At 39.0% G+C, this 24,281-nt stretch overlaps 3 protein-coding genes across 10 annotated transcripts in view; all 3 read left to right on the top strand.

The window, feature by feature from the left end:
* The window catches only part of abca7 (ATP-binding cassette, sub-family A (ABC1), member 7), a 56,427-nt gene extending 46,904 nt beyond the window's left edge, over nt 1-9,523 (top strand). For 4 of the 6 annotated variants that reach the window (XM_053850932.1, XM_053850923.1, XM_053850942.1 and 1 more), the window contains 3 exons: nt 110-202; nt 6,787-7,036; nt 7,786-9,523. In XM_053850932.1, coding sequence (XP_053706907.1) covers nt 110-202; nt 6,787-7,036; nt 7,786-8,145 — 703 coding nt within the window. In that variant the 3' untranslated portion in view covers nt 8,146-9,523. Of the gene's footprint in view, nt 1-109; nt 6,759-6,786; nt 7,037-7,785 lie in introns of those variants that run through there. The other 2 variants (XR_008413173.1, XM_053850963.1) reach the window with 2 other exon arrangements.
* A 4,057-nt stretch (nt 9,524-13,580) lies between these two features.
* Nucleotides 13,581-18,932, top strand: r3hdm4 (R3H domain containing 4). 2 transcript variants are annotated; one of them, XM_053850986.1, is made up of 8 exons: nt 13,581-13,832; nt 14,910-15,067; nt 15,176-15,297; nt 15,365-15,482; nt 15,560-15,642; nt 16,164-16,249; nt 17,348-17,403; nt 17,643-18,932. In XM_053850986.1, the coding sequence occupies exons 1-8, from the start codon at nt 13,792-13,794 to the stop codon at nt 17,744-17,746; spliced, it is 768 nt and encodes a 255-aa protein (XP_053706961.1). In that variant the 5' UTR covers nt 13,581-13,791; the 3' UTR covers nt 17,747-18,932. The 2 variants fall into 2 exon arrangements, with proteins under 2 accessions (XP_053706961.1, XP_053706953.1); XM_053850978.1 differs by having other exon boundaries at nt 13,584-13,832; nt 15,557-15,642.
* A 2,827-nt stretch (nt 18,933-21,759) lies between these two features.
* The window catches only part of arid3a (AT rich interactive domain 3A (BRIGHT-like)), a 43,776-nt gene continuing 41,254 nt past the window's right edge, over nt 21,760-24,281 (top strand). The window contains exon 1 of one of the 2 annotated variants that reach the window (XM_053878523.1): nt 21,760-22,042. The gene's annotated coding sequence lies outside the window, so the exon portion shown is untranslated. The remainder of the gene's footprint in view (nt 22,043-24,281) is intronic. The other variant, XM_053878515.1, reaches the window with a different exon arrangement.

The raw sequence follows: 24,281 nt of genomic DNA, 5'->3' as shown, positions 1-24,281 counted from the left end.
TTGAAGTAATTATTGCATGTTTGGCAGTTATGCTTGGACCTTCTTAACTTTGAGAAATGGTGTGAAGAGAATAAGATGTGGTAAGATGTTTTCTCCTTTCATTGGACAGCATGGAGGAGTGTGAGGCTCTGTGCGCCAGGATGGCCATCATGGTGAATGGAAAGTTCCAGTGTCTGGGATCAGTGCAACACCTGAAGAGCAGGTAGTGTCAGTCTGACAACACGTGTCAACAGTTGATCTCTGGTTTTTGTGTTAGCTACAATGTAATAGCTTGAGTGGAGTAATAGGGCAGTTCTCTTTTGAATATGGGTTTTTATGGTCAGATCAGCTGATTAGGTCATGAGATTAGTTTTATTTAAAGAAAGAGATGGACATCTCTGCTGAATAATGAGCTATGTTTTCTTGGCTTTCTTGTTGGGCAGGGTCACTTGTGTGTAAAACCTGTGTCCCTTGTTTTAATAAAATGTACTATTGATATGGTTTGTATTTATCAATATTTTTTTAATTAAAATTGATCTTTTGCTATTTTCCTGACTCCTGGCGGAGTGTTGCAGACATCCTATTACCTGTTGCTTTGCGCTTGCCATGGTCTCTTCTAACTGGATGTGCTAAAGCTAATTACAAAACTAGTAAGTCGATGCTTTGACCGTCTCCACTGACTGCTGTAGCCCGACTAGTCACAGAAGGTTCTCCCTCATTCCTTGTGTCCCCACCGGACATAGTACCCTTTTTCGTAGGCAGAGATGTTGTGACATTCCTCAATTCGTTGTTTCAACAAGGGCATCCGTAGTGCAGTTTTATCATCTGTGGTCGGCATGTGGCTCATGATTGCAATGCAGAACAACAGGATGAAGTTCTGGACAAAATTACTCCAAAACAATAGAAGAGACTGATCATGTTTTGAATGTATGCACACCGAGTTACCTACGACAGGTGCCTATCACAAGTTGCGTATTTGAATGAAATTAGTTGCAAGTGAAACTATGTATCAGTTTCTCAAATGAATTCATGAAAAGCCCACAATTTGCATTCCACTGTTCGGAGAGCAAAGAGGACCGGACCACATGGAAGCCATTTGCTGGCGAGGGATTTCATCAGGAAGCAGTAGGTTAAAGGGGTTGCTGGACTGTTTTGAGAAAGTTAATATAATCTTTTTCTTACTTGTAACATTTAAACTGCCTGGCATGAGGGGGATTAGCTGCTCCGTGCTACACAGCGATTGGTCATATGGCCTTTGCTGTCTCCCAGAAGAGACAAAGTGCTGCTTTGACTTGTCTGATATCTGCATGAATACACATTCAAACAACACTGATGGCTACTGTTTTTGTTCTGAACCAGTGGGGGTTCATTCCTCGGAAGGTACTGATAGTGTCCTTGTAGATGTTGGTGTGTGCTGAATCAAAGCAACACTTAAGAACTTACAATTTTGGTTGATTTTGGTGGTGCCAGTGGACTAAAGCGGTAGTGTTTTGCCTGAAGAAGACCACGTTTCCCATGAGCACCAGCGAGCGCACAGTGTCAAACAAATCATTTCATATCTGGTCGCCTTCAGTTGGAGCGTGCTTTCTGCTTCCAGTTTGAAAGATGAACAGCAATGAGGTCACGAATGTAATTGTGGCTAAACATTATCATTTGACAAATGTTTGAAAAATATGTACGTACATTTATGACTAAAATAATGTGATACAAGTCAATTATTGTCGCTGTCATTTGTAATTACTAAAATCATTGACAAATTCCTGCATACAATTGGCAATAAAGTTGGCTTTTATTTTTACATTTGTTAAACAATGTACGTGTGATTTGTCAGGAATTTGAAGTAGCGACGGTATTGCCACTTCTTCTGAGTCTGATCCCCCACACACTCATGCTGGCAGATGCAGGGGCAGAGTGGGGACAGGGTTAGCTGCAGGCAAAGGAAGAAGTAGGGAGAGAAGGAGTAGGAGAGGAAAGTCGAGGGGAATAAGTAAGAGACCAGAGGATTTGAACCCAGAGACTCAGCAGAGGAATCGAGATCTACAGGAATGCAGAATCGCAGAGATGCGCGCCAGAATGCAAGCGTTGGACCATAATCAAAGCGATGCACTGTTACAAAAGGGTCCTCATAAGACTACCTGGCCTGATTGACATTTTGGACCTCCTGGAAGACCGTCATTATACCGTCACAGAGACCTAGGTGGAGGCAACCTACATTAGTGCTGCTGCACAAACTGCATGGAAATGAATACTGACCTGGAGAGAATCTGTTGTGGGAAAACCCCTGAGAACTGTGTCAGCAACATGGCGCACATGGAGCATTACATTCTTGATGAAGGGGTTTTGCGAATGGCAAGGGCCGCCTGGAATTATATGTTTGCTGTTGTGGAGTGTTGCTGGAGAGGAGCAAAGGCAGAACAGACATAGCATATTGCCAGTTTCTGCTCTGGCAGCATGGCTGCTTAGCTGAGAGACGTGGTTTGGAAGTTTTGACAATTTGTTACTTTGTTCAGAATTTACGTTTCACTTGTTCATGTGTGTTGAAATATTTGTGCAAAACAAGACTTCATTTGTTTTGCACGGGAAATGGGAACTTTTTGATTCTCAACTAGCACATTGTCATATCCACAAGACAGTATCATTAGTGTTCACTTGGGGGAACACCTTCACCACGTTTCACATGCATTCTGACGAGCTCAGCTGTTGTGGGTGACTGTACTAAAGCCAGGATCCCCAAGTTCCTTGGGGTCATCTGGCCTAAGGGCCTCTTTGTTGGGAAGGCCACCACCACTTTGCAGCCTCTTCCCAAAATGTCTCTCTGAAGGTCTGGAATATAAGAGTCATGGTTCTTTTCCTTTACAGCATTGACAATTGAGGATTTAGACTTTTTGTTGTAGTATTTTCTGTATCTCAAAAGAAGCACAAATATCTGAGATTTTACCCGGTCCTTAGATATGCCAAAAACTTGTGTCCACCTTTGTTTCGTGCTGGGGGCGGCCATTGTGGCAGTTGTAGTCTATCGCAGCAAGTAGAGTATGGGTGCGACTGAATGTCTCTAGATTCCTGTTCTATTGTTGTGTGAGTACAATACTGAGCACAGTGGCCTGAATGAAAAAAAATGTGATCAATATATGAACTGTGGAAATCAAAATCTCCTACTCACACATACCTGGCGAGTCCATTCTGCCATCACCTCGTGAGAAGACAAAGCAAAAACAAACATTATAAAGGTAACATGACAGTATTTATCAGTAATCAAGTAGTAATAAGTACAATAGCATATAACTGGCATCTCAATAATATTCATTGATATTTTATAAATAGAAATCAAAGGTGTCTCACCAAGAACGACAACCTCATCCTTCTCACACAAACGGGTCAGAACATCATCAGAGATCGTGCTCTGGTTCAATGCAGTTGTTATCTTGTATTTTGAAGAAGGTCGGCTCTGCCACCATTTCCATTTGCATGAATTGGAAGAGAAATGCCACTTTCCTGTAATTGTTCCCCATTGACAGAATGTTTGTGGAGAGCATGAAGTCCCCCCCTGCATCCCATACTTCAAAATAGGGGTTGTGAATTCCACTTCCAGAGAAGGGGCAGATCTGCAATTAATAAAGTAAATAAATAGATAGATAACAACAAAATAGAAAACACAGCAAAGCCTCACTAGACAGATTGAAACTAAATAAGTGTCTGCCTACCCATTCGAAAATGACTACTGTTCAATAGGGCTTCACTTCAACATGGTCTTCCTGGACATTTCACACAAGTTACTCTGTCAGAGTAATCGCACGCTTCCACAGGAAACTGCAGATAAGACATGAACTGCTTCAGGTTATCTGGATAAAGGAAGGTAATCCTCATCTGAGCTGTCTCCATTTTCACAGAATCTCTGGTTTGTCAAGCTCTCGTCCATTTCTATACTGCGTATAACCATCCAAATCCATAAGCAGGAAAAATAACACAAAATGCAATCTAATTCATCACAATTACTTACATGCTGTTCCTTGGACATTGACTGCATCCTCATTCAGAGAGTCATGCTGTTCCTCTTCCTCCACAACACTCAGAGAATGCATGCTGCAGATAGAGCAAATTGTAAGTCGGCTGTAGTCAAAATAGAAATATATGCATTTAGTCAACATTTGTTCCAGCAAAAGACAGTCACACTGAAATAAAAACTATGATGCACATTGCACTGTCCTGTGCAATGTCCTTGTGAGCTAAGTGCACGGTGCCCTTTGTGAATGCAACAACACAGCATATCAATGTTGTGCAAGAGTAGGCAAAGATTTCTGAACAGATGACCAGGTTTCACACCCTCAACCAAAACACCCTCAACCAAAGGTATTACTGCTTTGATTGACAGAAACACACTTGGCCTCAGCACCTTCCTCCACCGTTTGGACGCCATTTGTTGGTTGTCCCCTGAGATCATTTTGAAAATTACTAAACACTGCCCAAAATAAATGATATAAAACTGACTCGATTTGTACAGCTATACTCATATCAATAAAACATGACAAAAAATCCTAAATCCTGTTTTCAAGGAAACTTTTACATAAAAATCAGTGCAAACTAGTGTCATGTAATTTACAAACTGACAGGGTAATACCAGCATGCTTCACTGCGGTCAAGTGAGCCGCGATCAAGGCCCTCCGAAACACTGTTGTGCGAATACTCCAGTGTTTACGGTAGACTGCAAACTAATGGTGCAGAAAGTGACAAGCAGGGCTTGCACAGATATTTTAATTTCTAAAAAAAGACCCTTAATAGTTGACAAAAATGGATTCCATATTCTTGTTCAGCAGGTGAAGTACTCACTCTAAATAAGCAGAGTTTCATACATTTCTACTGTAGAAAAATGGATTTATTGCACGATAAGTGCGGTAGATCGCTGTCGACTCAAGTGTGACATATTTTTATTCATAAAAAAGGATCCTTCATAGTTGAATTGAATATTCTTGTTCATCATCATCAAGTCTTCTACTATATATATGCTAAGTGTCATGCATTTCCACTGCAGAAAAATTGAGTTATTGTATAGTAAGTACGGTGTGATAGTCATAAATCTATAATTATTTACTGCTATTATTTACTTCAGTAAGTGACACACATCTATCTGTGCATGACACTTTGCATACTTATAGTAAAGACTTGCTGAACAAGAATATGCGATCAGATTTCTGTCAACTATTAAGGATCCTTTTTTATTAATTACAATATGTCAATAACCACTTGTAATGAGTGAAATGCATTTGACTTACTGTACAATAAATCAATTTTCTACAGTATAAATGCATGAAACTTTGCTCATAAATAATAAAGGACTGAACATGGACTCTGTTTTTTATCAACTATGAAGGTTATTTTTTTAGAAATTAAAATATGTTCCCTAACACCTGTAATGAATAAAATGCATTACACTCACTGTACAATAAATCCATATTTCTTTATTAAAAATGTATGAACTACTTTACCTGTTGAACGTGAATATACAATCATATTTCTGTCAACTGTGAAGGATTTTTTTTAATGAATTAAAATATGCATCATAACACGTAACACATGTACAATAAATCCTTTTTTTTCCGTGTTTTAAGCGACGACGATAGAAGGAAGTGACTTATGCCTTAAAACAATTGTATTTTTTTGGAGGGCAGGGTTCCAACCACCCTCCTCAAAGTTATTTATTGCTAGTAAAATTGATACAGACCCCCTCAGGCCATGACAGAGATCCCAATCTGCTACTTGTATGAAAATATTTAATTAAGGTTGAATAACTCTTAAGTGTTGCTTTAACGCCCAGCTGCAAATGAGACAAATCCACACAAACATGAGGGCCCTCACTACAAACAATGAATTTTCTATATCTGGTGATTCCGGCAAGGGGTCAGAACAGGAGGTGAAAGGGAGAGGGGAGATCATGGTCTTGAATGTAATTCATTGTCAATGTCATGATGTGAGTAATCATAGCAATGTTATGTTACATCTGCTAAAAATCCAATCCAATCCATTCAATCATCATTCCATAAGGGACAAAAGTGCAGGTGCAATAATTAACTATGCTGCAATATCAGTAGGTAAAAAAAACCCCACAACATTACAATATAACTGACCCTTTTGCAAAAAGCCAGGCCAAAAGGAGTTGTTAAAAGAGGTTTAAAAACAAGAAGGCCTGTTGAATGTGGAAGGGTAGCGGATCTATGGAAGCTAAACAATGTTAATGCTAATGTGAATGTGTTGGAAAGTCGTTTTAGCATACTGCATAACGTGGACGCGTAAGATAAATGCTGCAAACATGCATACGTAGTCAGTTAACCCCCACTTAGTCCTCAGGGTTGCAGGGAGTGTTCCAGCGATGAAGTGTGTTAGAGTTGTGCTGGCATGAAGTAATAGAAGCATGGATGAGTTTTACAAAATCTCCCTTGGATGAAATGTGTTGTTTTGCTAGCCAGTGGAAAAAAACTCATCTTTAAAACTGAGCTAATTAACTGTTCTAATTTAAAAAGTGGATCAATTAAAACACATGGGTTGGTGACAGACAGTTTTAAAAATGGAGCCAAGCAGCCATGGTTGAAGTTATGAGAGGCAGATGATACACTATGATCTTCTTGATCATACCTCTGAAAGAAGCAGTTTTGACACCTTATGTGACATACAGTAGGAATGTACATCTGACATCAACATAAAAAAATATTTTTTTTATAAAAACGTTGACCAGAGGAAGCAATTATCGTGAGAACAGTCAGAGAAAAGATAAGAAAAAAAAACAAAATCTGAAATCAGATTTTTGTGAACCCTCAGGTTTGGTGACGGCTACACCGTCGTTCTCCGCTTGGCAGAGGGGAAGTCGTGTCTGGGCTCCTGTCCAGTAGACGAATTCATGAAGTCATTGTTTCCCAGCATGGAGCTGAAGGAATGTCACCAGAATGTGCTGCAGTACCAGTTTCCATCACACGGCTGCAGCCTCGCCAAAGTCTTCGACGTTCTGGCCAAACATTTTGAGGAACTGGGTATCATGGACTTCTCAGTATCTCAAACCACGCTGGACCAGGTGAGGCTAACATGAAGATTGTTTCAGTTTTAGAATTATATTGAGAATTGTGGCTTTTCCCTGAGCAGTTAACTGAAGGACGAGATGATAAAATTATTCTCCTTCATATTGCGTCATTTTCAGTAACTTCATTCAACATGAATCCACTTCATGATAAACAAAGTTGTTTGTGCTTTGTGCAAGTAAATAAATGTATATTTGGGAACGGTTGACTGGAAGGCAAACGTCCATAGTTTACTTCATCTCAAGGTAAATATTTTGTCACTTGTAATGTGCACTCCAGCAAACAAACAAGCATTTTCAGCAACAAGGTAAATTTAAAGAAGGAAAAAATAAAGGCAATTTTTATGGAAGAATCAACAAAACGACACGCAACTGTAGAGATCAGAGAAGTTGAACAGTCAAATCATTAATTTTCATGACAGGATGTTGATGAATATTAAAGGTTGGAGGTCATCAATATATCCCACAAGTACATTCTACAACCAAATCAGAAATGTTTCATTTCTAATTTTCACACATATATACACAGTATATTCCATTACCATCAAGGGATTTGCACTGTAAAATGAATTTCTGGCCATATCACCCAGCCCTGTTGTTGAATATTCATTGATTATGCATGTATACCTATATCGCCAGGATCACATAGGTTACCCTTAGACCAGGGGTGTCCAAATCGGTCCTCAAGGGGTGGGATGAAAACAGAGGTAGTAGACAGGGGAGTCTTTCACTATTTTTTTCCACAGGTGTTTGTCAACTTTGCTAAGGAGCAGCTTGACGACTTCAGTGACATGCTTGTCACTAATAGAGCAGAGCGGCCAAGCAGGCCGGTCCTCCCCATCCACCCTCCCACCACTCAGATACAGCCAACTGTAGCCACTACCCCTGAGAAGACCTTGCTACAGCAAGAGAGAGCAACTCCCAGGAGTTCTAAAAAGGGGAAACCCAAGGAAGTGAACGCGGAAGATACAAAGAGCAGCAGTAATGAAAGTGATGTGAGTGAATCAACCAGCCACAGCATGTTGAAGCAGACAGAGAAGAAGAACAGGAAAGATCCATCTAAGTTGTTCATAGTTGGAAAAGACACAGAGGAAACTCCGCTGTGACATCACTCACTTAAATTTGAAGTTAAAATCAAAGGAAATGAGACCAAGACCAATTGAAGTTTCTTCCTTCGAGTTCCAGATTCAGATTATTTGTATATTTATTTCGTTTATTTATTTATTTTTTTGTCATGTCAACTTAGTAAACTGCATATGAAGGAGAATATGCACATCCCACCTGAGTGCGTTGGACGCTGTGCATTTGGCATTTTAACGTGCGAGTTCGACAGTAGCACCATCCTGAGGTTTACTTTCAACCATTCATTGTAGCTAAGAGCAAGTCTGCCGATATTTAACACTTGTTTCATTTGAGACTCGTAGCACCTGAATGTTCCTCTGGACGAACCAAAACATCGCTCTTTGTCAGACTGTGGTGCCTTTGTCATCTGTGGACACCTGTTCCAATTTCAACTGTTAATTTCTTATTTCATGTAGCAGCTCTGGATGGCATTTCTCAGGACTCATTAGATTAGATTAGAACCTTCTGTAATCTCTGCTGTTTTGCCACTGTACATAGGAAAATGCTGTACAAACTGATGAAGAGCAGTAGCACTTTTTGTCGAGATTCAATCCAACATGTATAAATATGACAGTTTTGATGACCTCTATTTTCCATTCCAAGATGATTTAGTGTTTTATAGGAACGTTATTTCACTCAACCAAGATTTTACAGCTGTCTGGGTAATGGTTGTTAATCACAGTACTTAATGTATTTCATTTTTTTTTTCTTATCAGGAAAACATTGACACACAGTTGTCATTGTAAAGTATTTATAACAGATCAAATCACATTTGATGTGCTCCTTATATTGTGTGTATATTGTGCTTTTCAAAAAATCTTCATACGGAGTAAATTAAGAAAAAGACAAGAGGCATGTTTAAATCCAGATCATTCAGTTAATAAAAATGCGTGCTTCCTTTTTAGAATCTGGTGCTATGAATTTGAGGTGTGTGCAGTTGTCTCTCAAAATGATTGACAGGGAACTGTCAAGAGTGTCCCCTGCTACGAGCTTTAAGTTGCTAGAATAGCTCTCTGCAACTGCATGAAGGGAGTTAACAAGAGATGACGAACACATGAATGAGCTCTGTGCTTCTTTGTCAAGAATAAAATATGCCACACTGTGTTCATCTCAAACGTCACATCTGGACCTTGTTAATCATTATCACTTTTAAACTTTGTTAATTAGTTATAAGCAACTGAATGCTATACTGATCCATGAAAAAGAGAAAAATCTTCCTTTCAAATACTTGAACAAAAGCTTTGCTTGCACCTGAATTCAGTATTGGAATTGTGTGTTTACTGAATGCACCAACAACATGAATGTCAATGTACTTTACACCTGTCTGATAAGATCTTAAGTAAAGACAATGTGTGTGACTCATTTTTGCTGTTCATGTCTTTATTTCTTGAGTACACAATAAGTGAAACTGAAACATATATAATCAATATTTGACATGTTCTTCCCTGCATATGTACACTGACTCATCTGGATTGCAATTAACAATATACCATCATGTTTCTAAATGCAAACTCAATAAAGTTTGCTTTGGAACACCGAACACTAAGCGATACGTGACGATTCCAGTCGGGAGAATATTAATCTATACAATAGTTTACTTTGTAGTTAGTACTGAATGGTCTAATGCTCTAATGATGCTCTAATCAGTTACTGATGGATGGACCAAATTGATTAGAAAATATGATATGGAGTTGCAACTGATTTACAACTGAGCAAATATGGTTGTCAAGGGGGTAACCATGTTTATTCCTAGATTTAGTGTGTGGTATTAATTTATTTCAGTGCCTTGGTTGTCACATGGCTGTGGTTGTTGGGGGGGCGAATACATTTACCTTTGCCAGACATTTTAAAGGAAGCAGTAATTCTCTAAGAAAATATTTTTTTCACCATGACCATGTGTAGAAATATAATGATTTAGTTATCAACATGTTTACACATTTATTCCCAAATTCGATCTAACATTGACTCTTCATAGAAATGGAGTTGAAGTCATCCTTTTACATGACAAATCTAAAGCAACCTGATTGAATTTGGCCCTGAATTAAAACAAATTAAGAAGAAAGGAGGAAGAAAACACTTTACCGCTCTTGCCCTTCATTGTAGACGTGACTCTTAATTACAAAAGTTCCTGATTTTGACGCACTGTAAGTGGTGTAGGGACATTTCTAATATTCATTATTTGGCGTGACTCATGCCTTACTTGAAGAGGAAACAACATGGAACAGTTTTGTATTATCTTGTTTGCCTTTGCCTGAGGGGTATTCCAAGATCCAAGATAATTGACAAAGAACTAGTTTTAGCCTGTAAAGCCCAGTGTGGATAGCTGGGATAAGTGCACATCCATGTTATTCCACAGGCTTGATCAGAGTCACCGATGGAAACATGGACAAAACATGGGCATTTTAGAGCCTAATAGAAATGTGTGATGAGGATAAAACTGTAACAGAAAAAGGAACTCCAACTGCAATTATCACAGAAAGAAACCAACCTGGCAGGCACTGAAACTTTGATAATTACATAGGGACACTGCCCGTATCATCCTGTAGTGATACAACAACATTAAAGCTATTACAGTGAGAAAAAAGATGGAAGGAATGCAAGCACATACAAAGACACAAGACTCATGCAACAACAATTCCTGAATGGAAACAGGGGTAGAACAGGAATGGAACAGGATAGAACAAGTTTTGAGAATGAATCCAGTGTACATAAAATATGTAAAATAAAGTCTCCTGCTTCATATGACATGGAAATGTGACATATATTAGTTATAATGGCATTATTATTGATAACAGCATTGTGAATAATAATTGTCCATAAACAACTGGTGAGAATCAGAATCAAATTTATTGCCATGGTCAGTGGGGAGCCCACCAACTAGGAAAGTGTTTTGGAATAAAGTGCTGACAAAAAATAAATAAAATAAAATAAAATAACAACAAGGATGTTCACGAATTCAACAGTCTGACGGCCAAGGGGAAGAAGCTGTTCCTGTGACTGGAGGTTCTGGTCTGGATCGACCATAGCCTCCTGCCAGAGGGAAGAGGAACAAACAGTCCATGTCCAGGATGAGAAGGATCGGAAGAGAGAGTGATTTGATGGATGGCAACAATGTATATGACAGGTGAAGTGCCTGCTGAAATTTAGTTGTTTTTATAATGGCAATCATGGAGTCCGCTGGGAGATGCTCTGACCATCATTCCACTGAAAAGCTATATCTATAAAATCAAACACGATAGTAATAAAAAATGCTAATATTTTTTGGGAAAAATTTCTGTCTTGAGCAGCAACCCACCAGTATGACAAAATGCTACTCTACCGTCAACATCTTTCAATCTCTGCAGTCACCAGGGACTTGCACAGATAGTGATAGTTTTTTCACTTCTCTTTTTCTTTATTCTCAAGTTACTCCCTCATCAGTACCGACCTAATATATTTTGATATCTGACGGGGCATTGATCAATTTACAAGGATTTTTTTTCTCCAGCTGATGACTCTTGAGGAATTTGTATTTTTTGATAGACCAGTATACAAAAAAACAGTCATACTAATGAAAACAAATAGAATAGAATAGAATCGAAATAGAGGCAGTGGCGGGCTCTGGATTTCACACCTTGGCCTCCTACCATGTCCAACTTTAAACAATACCTCTCAAATATCCATTAGATATGACACCACAGCTGGAGAGTGTAGTATCCACTTACACACTACTACTACTACTCAAGGCACAAGAATGTCTCATAGAGACACACAGAGACACACAGCTGCAGAGGTCAATTACATATTAAATGTGAAAAACGTTTGCACTCACCAAGGGCAAACCCCTTCTTCGCCTGGGTTATCTAGGCAGTTTGGCTGTAGATGCCAGGGAATTGCAGGGACAGAGAACAGCGCAATAAGCGATGTCACTAAACATCTGTGATTTCATTGCTCTGAAGCTTGTTTGACCATAAAACTCCATATATGTTTAAGCCACTGGGTGAGAAAGGCCACAGAGAGTGAGAAAAAAGAAGCAGTTAGTCCAGAACGTATGTAATGGAATGAGTGTCCAATTTGCTCACGTGAGGCCAGGGAGAAGGCCTTGCTGTCCCCAACTCGTGATGCGACCAGCGATCGCAACTATCCATCAACTATATGTGCCCGTTCACTCAGAATGCACCTGTGTCTGCACTGCTGATTCTGAAGGCCGAGGACTGATTTCATACAACCTGTCAATACAAGTTAGTTGAATTCTGATTCTGTAGCAGTGGCGTCTTAGTTGATGATCCCTGTTTCAAATGGAAATCTATGAAAAAGTGAAACATATGACAAAAAGGAAAAATAGCTGCAATTGTCAAGGAAAGAAAGCAAATCTGGCAGACAATGTGGGACTGAATGAATGCATCAGTAATTCCATAAATGTGCAATTAGTAGACCACTGAAACTGTCATAATTACAATTAAAGAAGTAACCTTTCTCTACTAACCGTAAACTTTGCTTTAACCTCTGAAGACCCAAGCTTTTGTTGAATTTGTTTTTTTGTCTTTTGGGATAGGAATTACATATAAGGAGTAGTAACTGTGCTTTGTTATGTAAGGATGTTGTTTTTGCAAAGAAGAATGACCTTGTGGACAATTGCTATTTGCAATGCTGTTATCAATTACAATTCTATTGTAAATAATACATGTCAGATTTCCATGCTGTATGAAGCTGGAGACTTTATTGCATATATTGCATGTACTGTAGATTAATTCTCAAAACTTCAAACCTGTTCTGTTTTCATTCAGGAGTTGTGTCTCTGTATCTACTTGCGTGCCTTTTTTTCTCACTGAATTGACATGGGCATGGCAGTGGTGTGCTTGAGGGTCACCTAGTGGGGAGCCTAGAGGGTGATGTGTGAATGGAACTTGAACGTGGGCCCAAAATTTCTTCTTAGGCAAGAGACAGCAGTCAAGCACACTCAAAACGGTCCTCAAACTGGCTGACATTTTTTACATCTATAATGGCTTTGTTACAGATTAATTGAAAATGCTTTTGCAACTCGATCAGCCAACTCTCATCTTGACAAGACCTTTGATGGCAATTTGATACAGTCCTGCAACTAAAATAAGCACACTGAAATAAATGATAATGGTATAAATGTTGAAGTTTTAATGCAGGCTAATTACAACGATGCACTATACGCACATAGAAAGAGAAAAACAAACAGACTAATTTTGGCCTTGTTGACCTGTAAAGAGTAAATCACCACTGTCATTTGGTCATGTCTAATGACTCATGCAACTGAGTCAGGGCTAAATTAAACCCAGAACCAGAACACCCCCCTTAATCCCTAACCTTGGTTTTGGAATATACTCTTCTATTTATTTATTTATTTTTAATCATAAAATATAAACATTCACATCACGTGACATCGTCGCTTCGAGTCGTAAATGTTGCAATAACAAGCTCACCATCAAGTCCATTATTGTCCTTTTTTTTTTCTTCAGCAGCGGGGTGGGAACTCTTCACTCCTATCTGTGGTCGGAGTTATTTTTGTCCCGCAGACAGGGCCTAGCTAACCGCTGCTAGCGAACTTCAATATAGTCTCCGCTTTACCAGTGTAGTTGTTCCCGCGCGGTTGTTCCTCAGTTCCTCTTCGTTTTAACAAGATGGTCGTGTTGACAAGTCACAATGAAGAACAGGATTATATGTGAGTGGCTGCGTTGGGTCTGTTAGCCGAGCTTGTTAGCTCAGCTAGAACTGCATTTGCACTACGGGTTTGTCAAACACCCGTTTTTGTAATCGAATAAAATGATGCACCATTTCTTGACGTCTTAACTACTTTTCACCGTCACTGTAGTAAAAGCCTTGGGTTCTAGCCCGTCAACTATTAGCACTTCAGCTCTTTGTGGCGCTTTCCTTGACTACCGGCTGTTCCATTGTAGTGCTAAATCGTGTTAAAAATGGATTTTCGTACGAATGCTGCGAAAGTCTGACCTGGTGTGTAACTGTCGTACTGTGCTTGTGGAACAAAGGCCAACATCTTAAGTGATAACAATATAAATATCAAAACCATTGACATGGCGTCATGCGATGATGACAGACGTGGTCTTTGACGTCACTGACTCGCGATGAGTGACGATTTTGACCCGATTTTCATTAACTACTGTTCATGAATTGAGTGAACCCGGACATTTGTTCGAAGGTACAGCTGTTACTACTCACAAGTTTCATGTGGCTACCTCAGTTCTCTTATCATCTACAGTGTGATCAACGTAGCATACATGTGTCGCATAATTAGATTGAATAGGTTCATACATTCACTGAAGTATTTTCCCCGTGCCTCTATCCATGCTGTGGTCTATTAAGGACCATTATTTGTGTTTTGTTTTTTTATATATGAAAAAAATCAAAGGATAACAATTATGTCTTATGTTAAATTGCACAGGTGAGAATCAGCACAAGTCCGTGCCTAAATTAAAACAAAGGTGTCTGTGTGGTTGGCCATTTAAGGTTGTTTTAATTATTTGCAGTTATATCCATGAAATACATAGACATTACAAATCATTTTCAGGGAAACAAAAGACAACGTGTTGGTTCAGTGGTCTGGTTTTTAGAGCAACTGATAGAATTATTGGCTGCTGAGAAAGAAAAAGTTTGACTTCTTTACTTGGCTTTTTCTTTTGTGTATTGTAGACCGTCCCTCTGTTTTACACTGAAGCGTTACACACACACACATACATGGTGCCTTTAGTTTTCATCTGTAACAGCCTGTGTGGAATTTCAGCCTGATTGAGGAGCGCAAATGCACATCGCTGCCCAACTCTCCTGCTAAACGAGTGTCCCCGTCCAAAAAGAAGCAGTTCTATATTCTTCAAGCCATCCGGAATTCTGAGCTCACTCCCCGAGCAAAAGGCAAGAAGAGTCTCAGACGACAGGAAAACAGTAAGGCGGCACATTATCATCTGAGATTCTTCACTTTGTAAAAAGCCATTGCAGTCTGGTCGAAGGATCTTGTTACTGACTGAACATTGCATACTTTCTGTCCATCAGCACGCTTTCTTGCCAACCTTCTTGAAAATGATGAGTACTGCAAAGATGATCTGGAGGTTTCCAGTAATCCTGCAATACCATCCATCTTCACTGAAGCAAGTACCAACAGGAACTACTTCGAGGTACAATCTTAACTTCCATCCAGGTTGACTCTGTGATGCTGTCACAAATAGTCATTGTCTCCTCCAGCCCTGGAACAACTTCATGAACTGCTCCGGCGAGGAGCAGGAGAGGCTTCTGTGTCTGCTGGAGCAGGAGGTGGCCAAGAAGAAAAACATCCATCGCCTCTTTAAAGACCAGAGGAATGGTGACTGACCAGTGTAAACATGGTTGTTTGTTGAGTCCTGTTGTCCTCTTGTAAACACCTTCACCTCCCTACAGTAGACCCTGCCTTCAACGCTCAGGACTGCTTCCAAAGGATTGACAGAAGACTTCGGATGACTCTCCGACGCAAACAGATTCCGATGGTGAGCAGAAAAATTAGTGCTGTGATTTACAAAACTAATTATTAATCTAAACCTTATTAGCAGCGAAACGTCCAACTTTTGTATAAAGTCTACATTTCTAACGTAGAATTAGGATTTATGTTGTGTATTGTGATATGACTGTCTTTTCAGGCAATTTAAACTCAAACCATCCTGAATCAATGCCCACCTTGCATGTGCTAGGTGTAGATTAAATGTATGTTTTTATTAAATCCCATGACAGATTTATGTACTTGAGCCAGAAATTACAACGGAAACATTGTGTCAAAATCAAGACCAAATCAGAAAAGAAAAATAATACTCAATACTCGATACTGTTCTGAAAACAAGTTTTTTTTTCTTTTCTCTGTGAAAACATCTTGATCATTCAGCGAGCAGACATTGACATCAAAGAGAGTCAATGTTCAAAGAATCAGAGTATACTAATTAAATGAAAGAACGTATCACTTTGGAACATTGAACGCTGGGGTAGTGACTGATTGATTGATTGACTCTCCTAACAGGGAACTCTGGAGGTGCTTGAGGAGAACCTGCTGAGCTTCTTCAATGACCAGCCACATTCTGTTTACACAACCAACCTCAACAGCAGGTGCTGATCTTTTAGCTTAGCTTATACTGCTAAACACTGTATGGAAATAATTGACCGTGGAAGTTATGAACACTATATTAGGAAGGACAGTGACTGAAAATTGTGAGAGTGTAAGTTGAGAGTTATAACTGGGAAAGAAGGAGAAGAAATATTAATGCGAGTTGTAGAGCCTTAGCTATGAAAGTCAAGTCCAGTTCCAAATGTTAATTGCTGTCATAGTGTGGAAATGAAGTTATGATATGATGTAAGTTTTCCCTACTAAAGTCACTTTAACGTTTCCAAAATAAATACATGTAATTTCAACTTCAAACACCAAAATATTTTTTATTGAGATTAAAACAGGTAGTGCTTATACATCCAGTGTAATGGTAAGTGCAACATTAACAGATTGTGTAGGCAGAATAAAGAAAGACATACATGCAAGTCACAAAACCTGAGCATGTTAAGATTGGTTGGGTTGTATTACTAATACATTTTTTCTAGCTTTATTATTTAACACAATAATACTAAAAAACAGAAAAATATGTAGAATACAATGTCTTCCATTTCACTGCCAAAATGGGGAATTTTTAAAGATTATGAAATATTTTCAAGTATGGATCCCACTCTTCATGAAATGTTTTTTTTGTTTGGTTCAATATATCATTTTCTTCAGTTTTGGGCAAGACATGATGTATCTTATCTATTGTGTTTGTGTGGGCAGGGCAGCATCTTTCCACTTCAGAAAAATTGCTTGTCGTGCAGAAAAAAATCTGTTGCTTAGCAGAGGGTAGTGTTTTTATCTCCATATGTAGTATCTTGGATAATTCTATTTCACCACTTCTTGTCTTGTCTTGAAATCAATGGGCAGTTGAGTTGATTTTGCTAAGTTGTTTAACCCATTTGTTTTTTTTGTTAGACATGTCAAAAACGTTGGTCATCTTCCAGAGACAAGTTTTGAGGTTTTGCCTCAGGATACCTCAGTTTACTGATCAACTGCAGCAGCACTAAGTTCATAGGTGTTATTTCCTGTCATCTTGTGACGAGATTTTTGAACTTCACTCACCAAAAAGGGCCACGTCATGTAGAGATTATAAAATGTCTGCTGTTGTCTTCCAGCTTCGAGAGACTGTTGCTTCATGCTGTGTGCCAGTATATGGACCTTGTGTCTGAGAGTGAGTATGAATTGTGATGTGACTAAAACTTTATGTTGTACTGAAAACATGTTCTGTTTTGTAAAATTATGAATAGTAATCTTGAAATTAAAACTATGGTACCCTTAACTGTTGTGTGCTCTCACTTAGAGGTGCTTGTTACATTTAGGCATGTTTGTTTGCGTGCTTACATAAACTCTCTGGCAGCCCAATTCTGACATTCAGTGATTAAAGTCTGTTTGTTGTATCTGGACCCTCAGGTACTGACTATAATGGGTTGCGCCAGACTGAAGTTGTGAACAAACAAGAGGAGTTCCTGCCTCCCACACTGCTCTTGTCTGCCTATTTGGACCAGATGATCTAAGAGTAGGACCACGCCTCACTCCCGTCTGTCAGTGTGGCTTTACTGCAGGAGCTCTTTGAGTGCGGTTGTAATGTCTGCAAGGCGTGAACTGAAAATGCCCTTTTTCTCTGGCTGGTATCGGATTGCATTTCAACTGATTTCAACAAGATGATCTCTCTGCAGTTCAAGTCATTGTCTTGGCCTGTATGAAACTCATTTGTTTGTAAATGCAGTCGCAAGTAACAAAGTGACACGTGAACCTGTCTAAGGTTTTATGAGCAGATCTCACTTAACGTATCAACAATGTATGGACTTATCTTCGTGTTCACATTTGTTTATGAAAATAGGGCTGACCAAAAAGGTGGAGGTTGGTACACCAATTGCCATAATAACACTTCAGTGTGAAATGTAATTATGAGTCTGTACATAGTCTTTCACTTGGAAAATGTAACAGATCCATGGTTCATGGACTTCCTGCCGTTCAGACCTACTGTACTCTAAATTGATGACTCAAAGCTGTCAGCAATCAAAATAGAGCTGCTGAATGTATTGAGCACCAAGGCGCGCCATGGAATCACTTCCTGGCTGCAGGAACGTTGTAAGTAGCCACATTTGAAGCATGAAAATTAATGTCATCTATGTCATTCATAAGAGTAGGAAATATAAAAATAGCAAAGGTGTGGGAACATATTGAGCACATTACAGTAACACTTGCCAGCTTTACATTTTGTTTTCTCTGTAGTCAGGTGTGTAAAACAAGTCAGGATCTTACATGTCAATAAGAAAAGCTCTAGATGGTACTCAGTTGTGACCGTAATGTCCAATTTTAAAACTATATAGCCGAAAATAATGGACGTGCAACCCTGGAAAGCACTTTTGCCTTAAGAGAAAATTCTGTTTTTTTATGTACATATATTTATACATTTGTACGTGAGAGAGTTTTTAAAAACGCAAAAAACAGGTTTCTCGGTGCATTTTGTTTACAGCCAAAGTTGTATGAAAATGTTATTACTCAGGCTTCAACAGTGTCTGATTGTCACCTTATGTAAGTACTGTATTTGGTACCTCACGCCATGTAAACACCTGCGGGATTCTGAAAGCTTTACATAGTGAACATTTGTGATTGCGTTTATCATGTGTTCATTGTGTGTGTGCTGCAATAGTAATTTATCTGTAACTGCCATTATTAAATGCATTTCGATTTTCACTATGGCTTGATAGAAAGTTAACTGGCGAACCTGCAAATTGAAGAAGAAAATGTTGATACTCCTGTGGCTCGTAATAGCTTTTATAGAGCGTCACGCCGACTGATGTTTTCGATAAGACGTTCTCAAGATAGCCTTGTTGGTCTGAACATTCTGTGTAGCCTTGAGTGTCTCCGCTGGGTGGCGCTCTAAACAAACCGAAAAGCTTCCACGTTGTCGCCAGTGATGGCCGATATTTACAATTTTGTTTGCACAATTGAATGTTACTCAACATTTTAGGAAGAATTGTTTGTGGCACATACTTTCTACATAGAATGTCATGAAAGTGGTCGTGTTTTGAAGATAATAATGTTTCATCTTAAACTTTCATCTTTATATTGCTTTCCTTCGACACATATTAGAATTTTGATTAGGGTTATTGGATTTGCCCCATTTTACATGAGCTAATTACGTGTCCTTTGGAGAAAAGGACTTGACACACACAAGCGGTCACTGATGATTTTAAGCCGTCAGCTGTGGGGTTCACGGTCAAGTGGCTTCTCTGTGATTTGCTCACAGCGTCTCTCATGCAAATTACAACATTTAAAGTTTACTAAGAAATTGACAATGGAAAGTAAAAGTTGACTCGAAAAAAATTGTGTGCGAGGATGCATTCTGATTATAGAACATGTCTGTGACCATGTGAAATGCTCTGACGGAGATTTTGAAACTAAGGATAAAAAGTTAAACTAGGTGACTCTTTACATTTAAGTTAATTCTAAGTGGGCCACAAGCTTTGGGGAGTGAATGGAAGAACAAATTACAACTAAAATAAGTTTTCAGTGGCTAGTTCTCTCTTAAGTCAACCTTTATACTATACTGCCAAATTACCAAGATAAGTAGGAAATTTTGTGTAGAATGATTGGGTAGTATCAGTATTTGAACCTGCATCAAACAACCCTGCAGACTTCGGTTCAGGCAAGCCTCAGTCTGGCAGCATGGGATTACTTTATTTCTGGTCACGTGTGAATATATGGTGTTGGCCCAAATGCACATGCCTGTCCTGGGTTCTGTTATGTCAGATAAGGCAGGGAGTGGATCATTTTTGTGTTCTCAACATCAGCAGGTCTCTATTTTAGTAAACAGCTGCTGGACATCAAGTTGCCATACTGCATTTGTAGGTGATGTTCTCTCATATTAAATTACATTTGGAAATGGAATAAGCGACCAGCAACCTTTAGAGGTATACTGAAAGAAACAAAAGTCTCCATCATGTACTAATCTTCAGTCACTGACCCACATGTTGTTTTTTTTTTTTATCATTTTGACCCACGAGTCACAAATAACTGATATTGTGAAATTACAAGATGGTGTTTTTTAGGCACATCTACGATAAACCTAATCCGTTAGATATTCAGGTATGAATTTTGATGCAACTGAATGCTGATGCAACTTCGTCATGTTGGACAAATGAATTACAGATAATGAAGACAGAAATGGAGCAACAGAAGAAGTCAATCTTTTTGCTATCCTTTTCTTGACAATTACCCCCACAAAACTGTTAGGTAAAAATGTTTGTTTAATAATAGAGCTCATGGGGAAAGACATATGAGACAACAATAGCCAAGGCCACCTCCAGCTATTTGCTCAATGTTTGTTGTTAATGACAGCAAGTAAATAAAAGCTACTTGTGTAAGCGACTATTATAATGAGATGATAAGGGATCGACTTCAGGGATTAAATAGAGCTGTTTCTCACAAGTATCGAAAGGTAAGTTACTCTGAAAATTTCCTTTCATGCTCAGTTTAGAAAGTGGAATTAGCCACGGTTTAGACATCTAGTTTACTTTAATCCTATTTACAAAGAGCCACTTCAGAATTTGAATTGTGTTTCATATATACTGTAGTCTATTCATAATGTTTAACGCACTATACTATATATAACTATAACATTGACATCTGTAAGTTTCAAATTTCAATTTTTCAGTCTCACCCATCTATTTGCATTACATTTCATACAGCAATCAGAAAACGATCGAATTACAAACTCATTTTGGATACTATGGGAAAGCAGTGTGAAGAAGCATTACTATCACGAGTAGGTCGTATGTAAACTGCAAGACGTCCAGTCATAAGGTTCACAGTTTGAAGGGGGAAAAAATGCGTAAGCAGCATTAGTGCGGTATTACGAAAAAATCTCGAGCAGCAGCTAGCACCGAAAATAAAATGCTAGTTTGGGTATGAGTACCAGGAGAAACAATGGTTGTCATAGCTGGAAAAGGCGAGGCTAGTGGAAATGACTAGTAATATATACTAGAAGCTTATGTAGGGGTGGTCACAGACACAGTAGCAGCAGTACTTGGAGTAGTAATGGAACTAGTCAGCAAAAGTAGTTGGCAAAATAAGTACTACTAGCGCTGAAGACGGCAGAAGTAACAGAAGTTAAATGACAAGTTGCTGTAGCTGTGCTTTGTTTACAAAACATATTATGAGAAGGTTGAAAAGGCATTATAAAAACATACAATTTAAACGTGTCTTTGAAATGTATTTAATTTAGCATTTTGTAGTCGTACAGAAAATTATTGTATTCACTAGATATCCTTGTTCGGTTATGTTAAATCTTGAACGAGCCGCCGTATGTCGAGTACTGCATTACCTCGTCACTTTCATGTGTCCACCCCCACTTTTTATGACTCGTAGTGTTGCGTTGGCGACAGCCCCTGCTTGCGGGGGCGGGGAGACTGGGTGGGTGTGGGGGCGAACGAGGGGCTGGCCCCTGCTGATTCAGAGGTTAGGAATTTGCATCTGATCGCTGTTTGTCAACCAATGGTCGGAGCGTGCAGCCCAGCGGCCCGCTCTCCACGCCTCCTCAGTCGGGCTGTCTCAGTGATGCGGGCTCCTGCACCGACACCCGACCTCCGAAAACACAGTCACACGCAAAAGCTGAATGTGTAGATATCATGCACTCACGTGAAACGCATTCATTTCTGGTTGATCAATTCTCGAAGCGACGCTCTTCTTCCTCGTTTCGGTGGCGTTTCTTCGCGTATCTGAGAGGGGCGACTCGATACAAATAGAGCAGGAATGTTTCTTCCGGACCCAAAGAGTGTAAAACCCGAATAGAAGCCGAAGTGGTAAGTTTATCTTCTATGACCATTCGACTGACAGTGTGACAACTACCACTTTCTTCCAACTGTTAACGATACAGTTCTACAGGTTCTATGCTCAACGAAGCCCCCATGTTATCGATATCAAGTCGTCGGATCGATAGTATGGCTCCTTCCTCGGAAGGACACTGTTATATGTCAATATGACAATTTCATTTCAACCTAATTCGCCTGAACAAATGTTCACTTTCAATCAGTGTGATGTGTTTATGTTTACTATGTTCTTGTAATCCGGTAATGTGAATAACGCTGACTCTCAGACAGTCACAATTTATCGAAATCCATGTATGTTTTCCTGTCGATGTTTTAGCGAGCATCCGGGTTACTTCGGTGTATTATTTGGAGTAATTCGCCTTATAGTTTTTAATCATTATTAAAAATATTCCCTTAAATGCATCAGACTGAATCAGGCCTTTTAAATAATACGGAACTACCTAAACGTGGGACGCCAACGCCATGTTCTGAATGATTGAGCAACGTAATGACAAAGTCTCCGGACTATCAACTTCTGTCACATAAAATGTGGTGCAGGTGCTGTGTGGGGGCTGGAATTTTATATCGTTTAGTCAATACCATTTTGCACACAAAATGTATTTAAGATCTGATCAGAGCTGTTACTTTGGAATCTGCAAATTATTTACATTATTTCCATTTAAAGAACACATTGGCTAGCTAAAGTTACCGGCATATCTCCTCTATAGCTTGGAATTGTGTCAGGATTTCTTTTCCACAGCCGGCTGAAATACTATGTGTGCAGAGTAAACTGTATCTTTTATACAAAAACTGAAGAAAATGTGGATTAGTAGATAGTTCACTGAAATTAAAGACAGTTTGAATGCAAACTTAAATGCAAACCTTTCCTTTGAATTATACATCAAGTTGATGTTTTCTAAGCGACCTACACAACACTGTAAGTTCCTTTTTTATTATACTTCATCCCTCATGGCTTTGGGAGCATTATTTAGTTTGGGTTTTCTGATTAGAAGTAATAATTTCTAAACAATTGACTTGATTAGATCTAACTAAAAATTATTTCAATACACATTTGAACAATTTCTCTGGCTTACAAACTCCTTTTCCTGTCACAAGTCTGCCGATGAATTTTGAAAGCAAGCAGAAATGATCGCCCATAAACACAATTCTAGATGACAAAAATGCTGTTCACACCAGTGACTGTACCTCTATGACAGCTATTCATGCATACAATTTTAAGTCTTGCATTTTTAAGGATTGGCACTATGGTGGACCAGAAAGCCTGAAGATGGTCACATTGTGTCTTGTGTAAAGGAAGTCGAATTTAAAGTGAAGTTTAAAAAATAAGTTCTTGTGTGAAAGAGCTTGAGACAAACTCCACCTCATGGACTCAAATAAATGGCAGGTCAGACATGTTTCACGAAGAGAGTGTGATTAAATCCAAGCAGATAACCAAGATGTATTCACTACTGTGCAAAACTGTTGCACATGAGGAGGATGAGGAGGGCTGCATTTTACAAAGTTTTCTGGTGCATTTTTAACACAAGTTCTTGCTGCTGTCATTCGAGACACAGCCGTTCTGTTATCATAGAAGTCCTCCTTGATTGTCTTTGGTGTGACCGTCTCACACTGTCACTAGGTTAGGAGCTGCAAAGCTGGTTTATGTTGTCCTCTCAACCGAAACATAAATAAGTATGTGCAGACTGGTTTCTGTGGAATTGCTGTCAATTCGCGTCTACATGTTAAAACATCCACTCTCACTGAGCTTTTGTGATTTTCATAAATTAATAGGCACTCAGTTAGGCATGTGACTTTAAGATCAGGTTTATATTTTGTGGAGTGCCACGTAAAGAACGGCTGTTTGTAAAAAGTGTGAACGTTTAACTCCCTTCTGTGATTGTATGGCATTAAAATTCTTTGGAGAGTTTTTTTTTTCTTAGAGCCCCCTAACCCTGACAATCACCTTACAGGCTTTCCTTTAAATTACAGTACTAATCTGTTGGGTCCAATCTGGCATATGGCATAATACTGCCTGCTTTGATTCGAGAAAATTACCATTGCAGAGAACAGGTGGTGGGAAGCATTTACTACTTGTGGATTAGAAATGTATGGTCGATGATAAAGTTTAGTTCTTAAAAAACATCATCCTTTCGTGTCATCTATTGTTCCAACAAGTGACAGAGCTTGTTAAACTGAGTTTACATGCATTTGTGTTACCGTCATGTAAACATAC

The sequence above is a fragment of the Synchiropus splendidus genome, chromosome 1 (genome assembly GCF_027744825.2).
Source record: "Synchiropus splendidus isolate RoL2022-P1 chromosome 1, RoL_Sspl_1.0, whole genome shotgun sequence".
In the NCBI taxonomy this organism is placed as follows: domain Eukaryota; kingdom Metazoa; phylum Chordata; class Actinopteri; order Syngnathiformes; family Callionymidae; genus Synchiropus; species Synchiropus splendidus.
The sequence above is the reverse complement of the archived record's forward strand: the minus strand, read 5'-3'. Positions and strand labels throughout refer to the sequence as shown.

Coding starts and splice junctions, on each gene's coding strand:
- r3hdm4 (XM_053850978.1), top strand. CDS start 13,792: ATGGTCGTGTTGACAAGTCACAATGAAGAACAGGATTATAT. Junction 15,298..15,364: donor CCAACAGGAACTACTTCGAG/GTACAATCTTAA, acceptor TGTCTCCTCCAG/CCCTGGAACAACTTCATGAA. Junction 16,250..17,347: donor ACAACCAACCTCAACAGCAG/GTGCTGATCTTT, acceptor GTTGTCTTCCAG/CTTCGAGAGACTGTTGCTTC.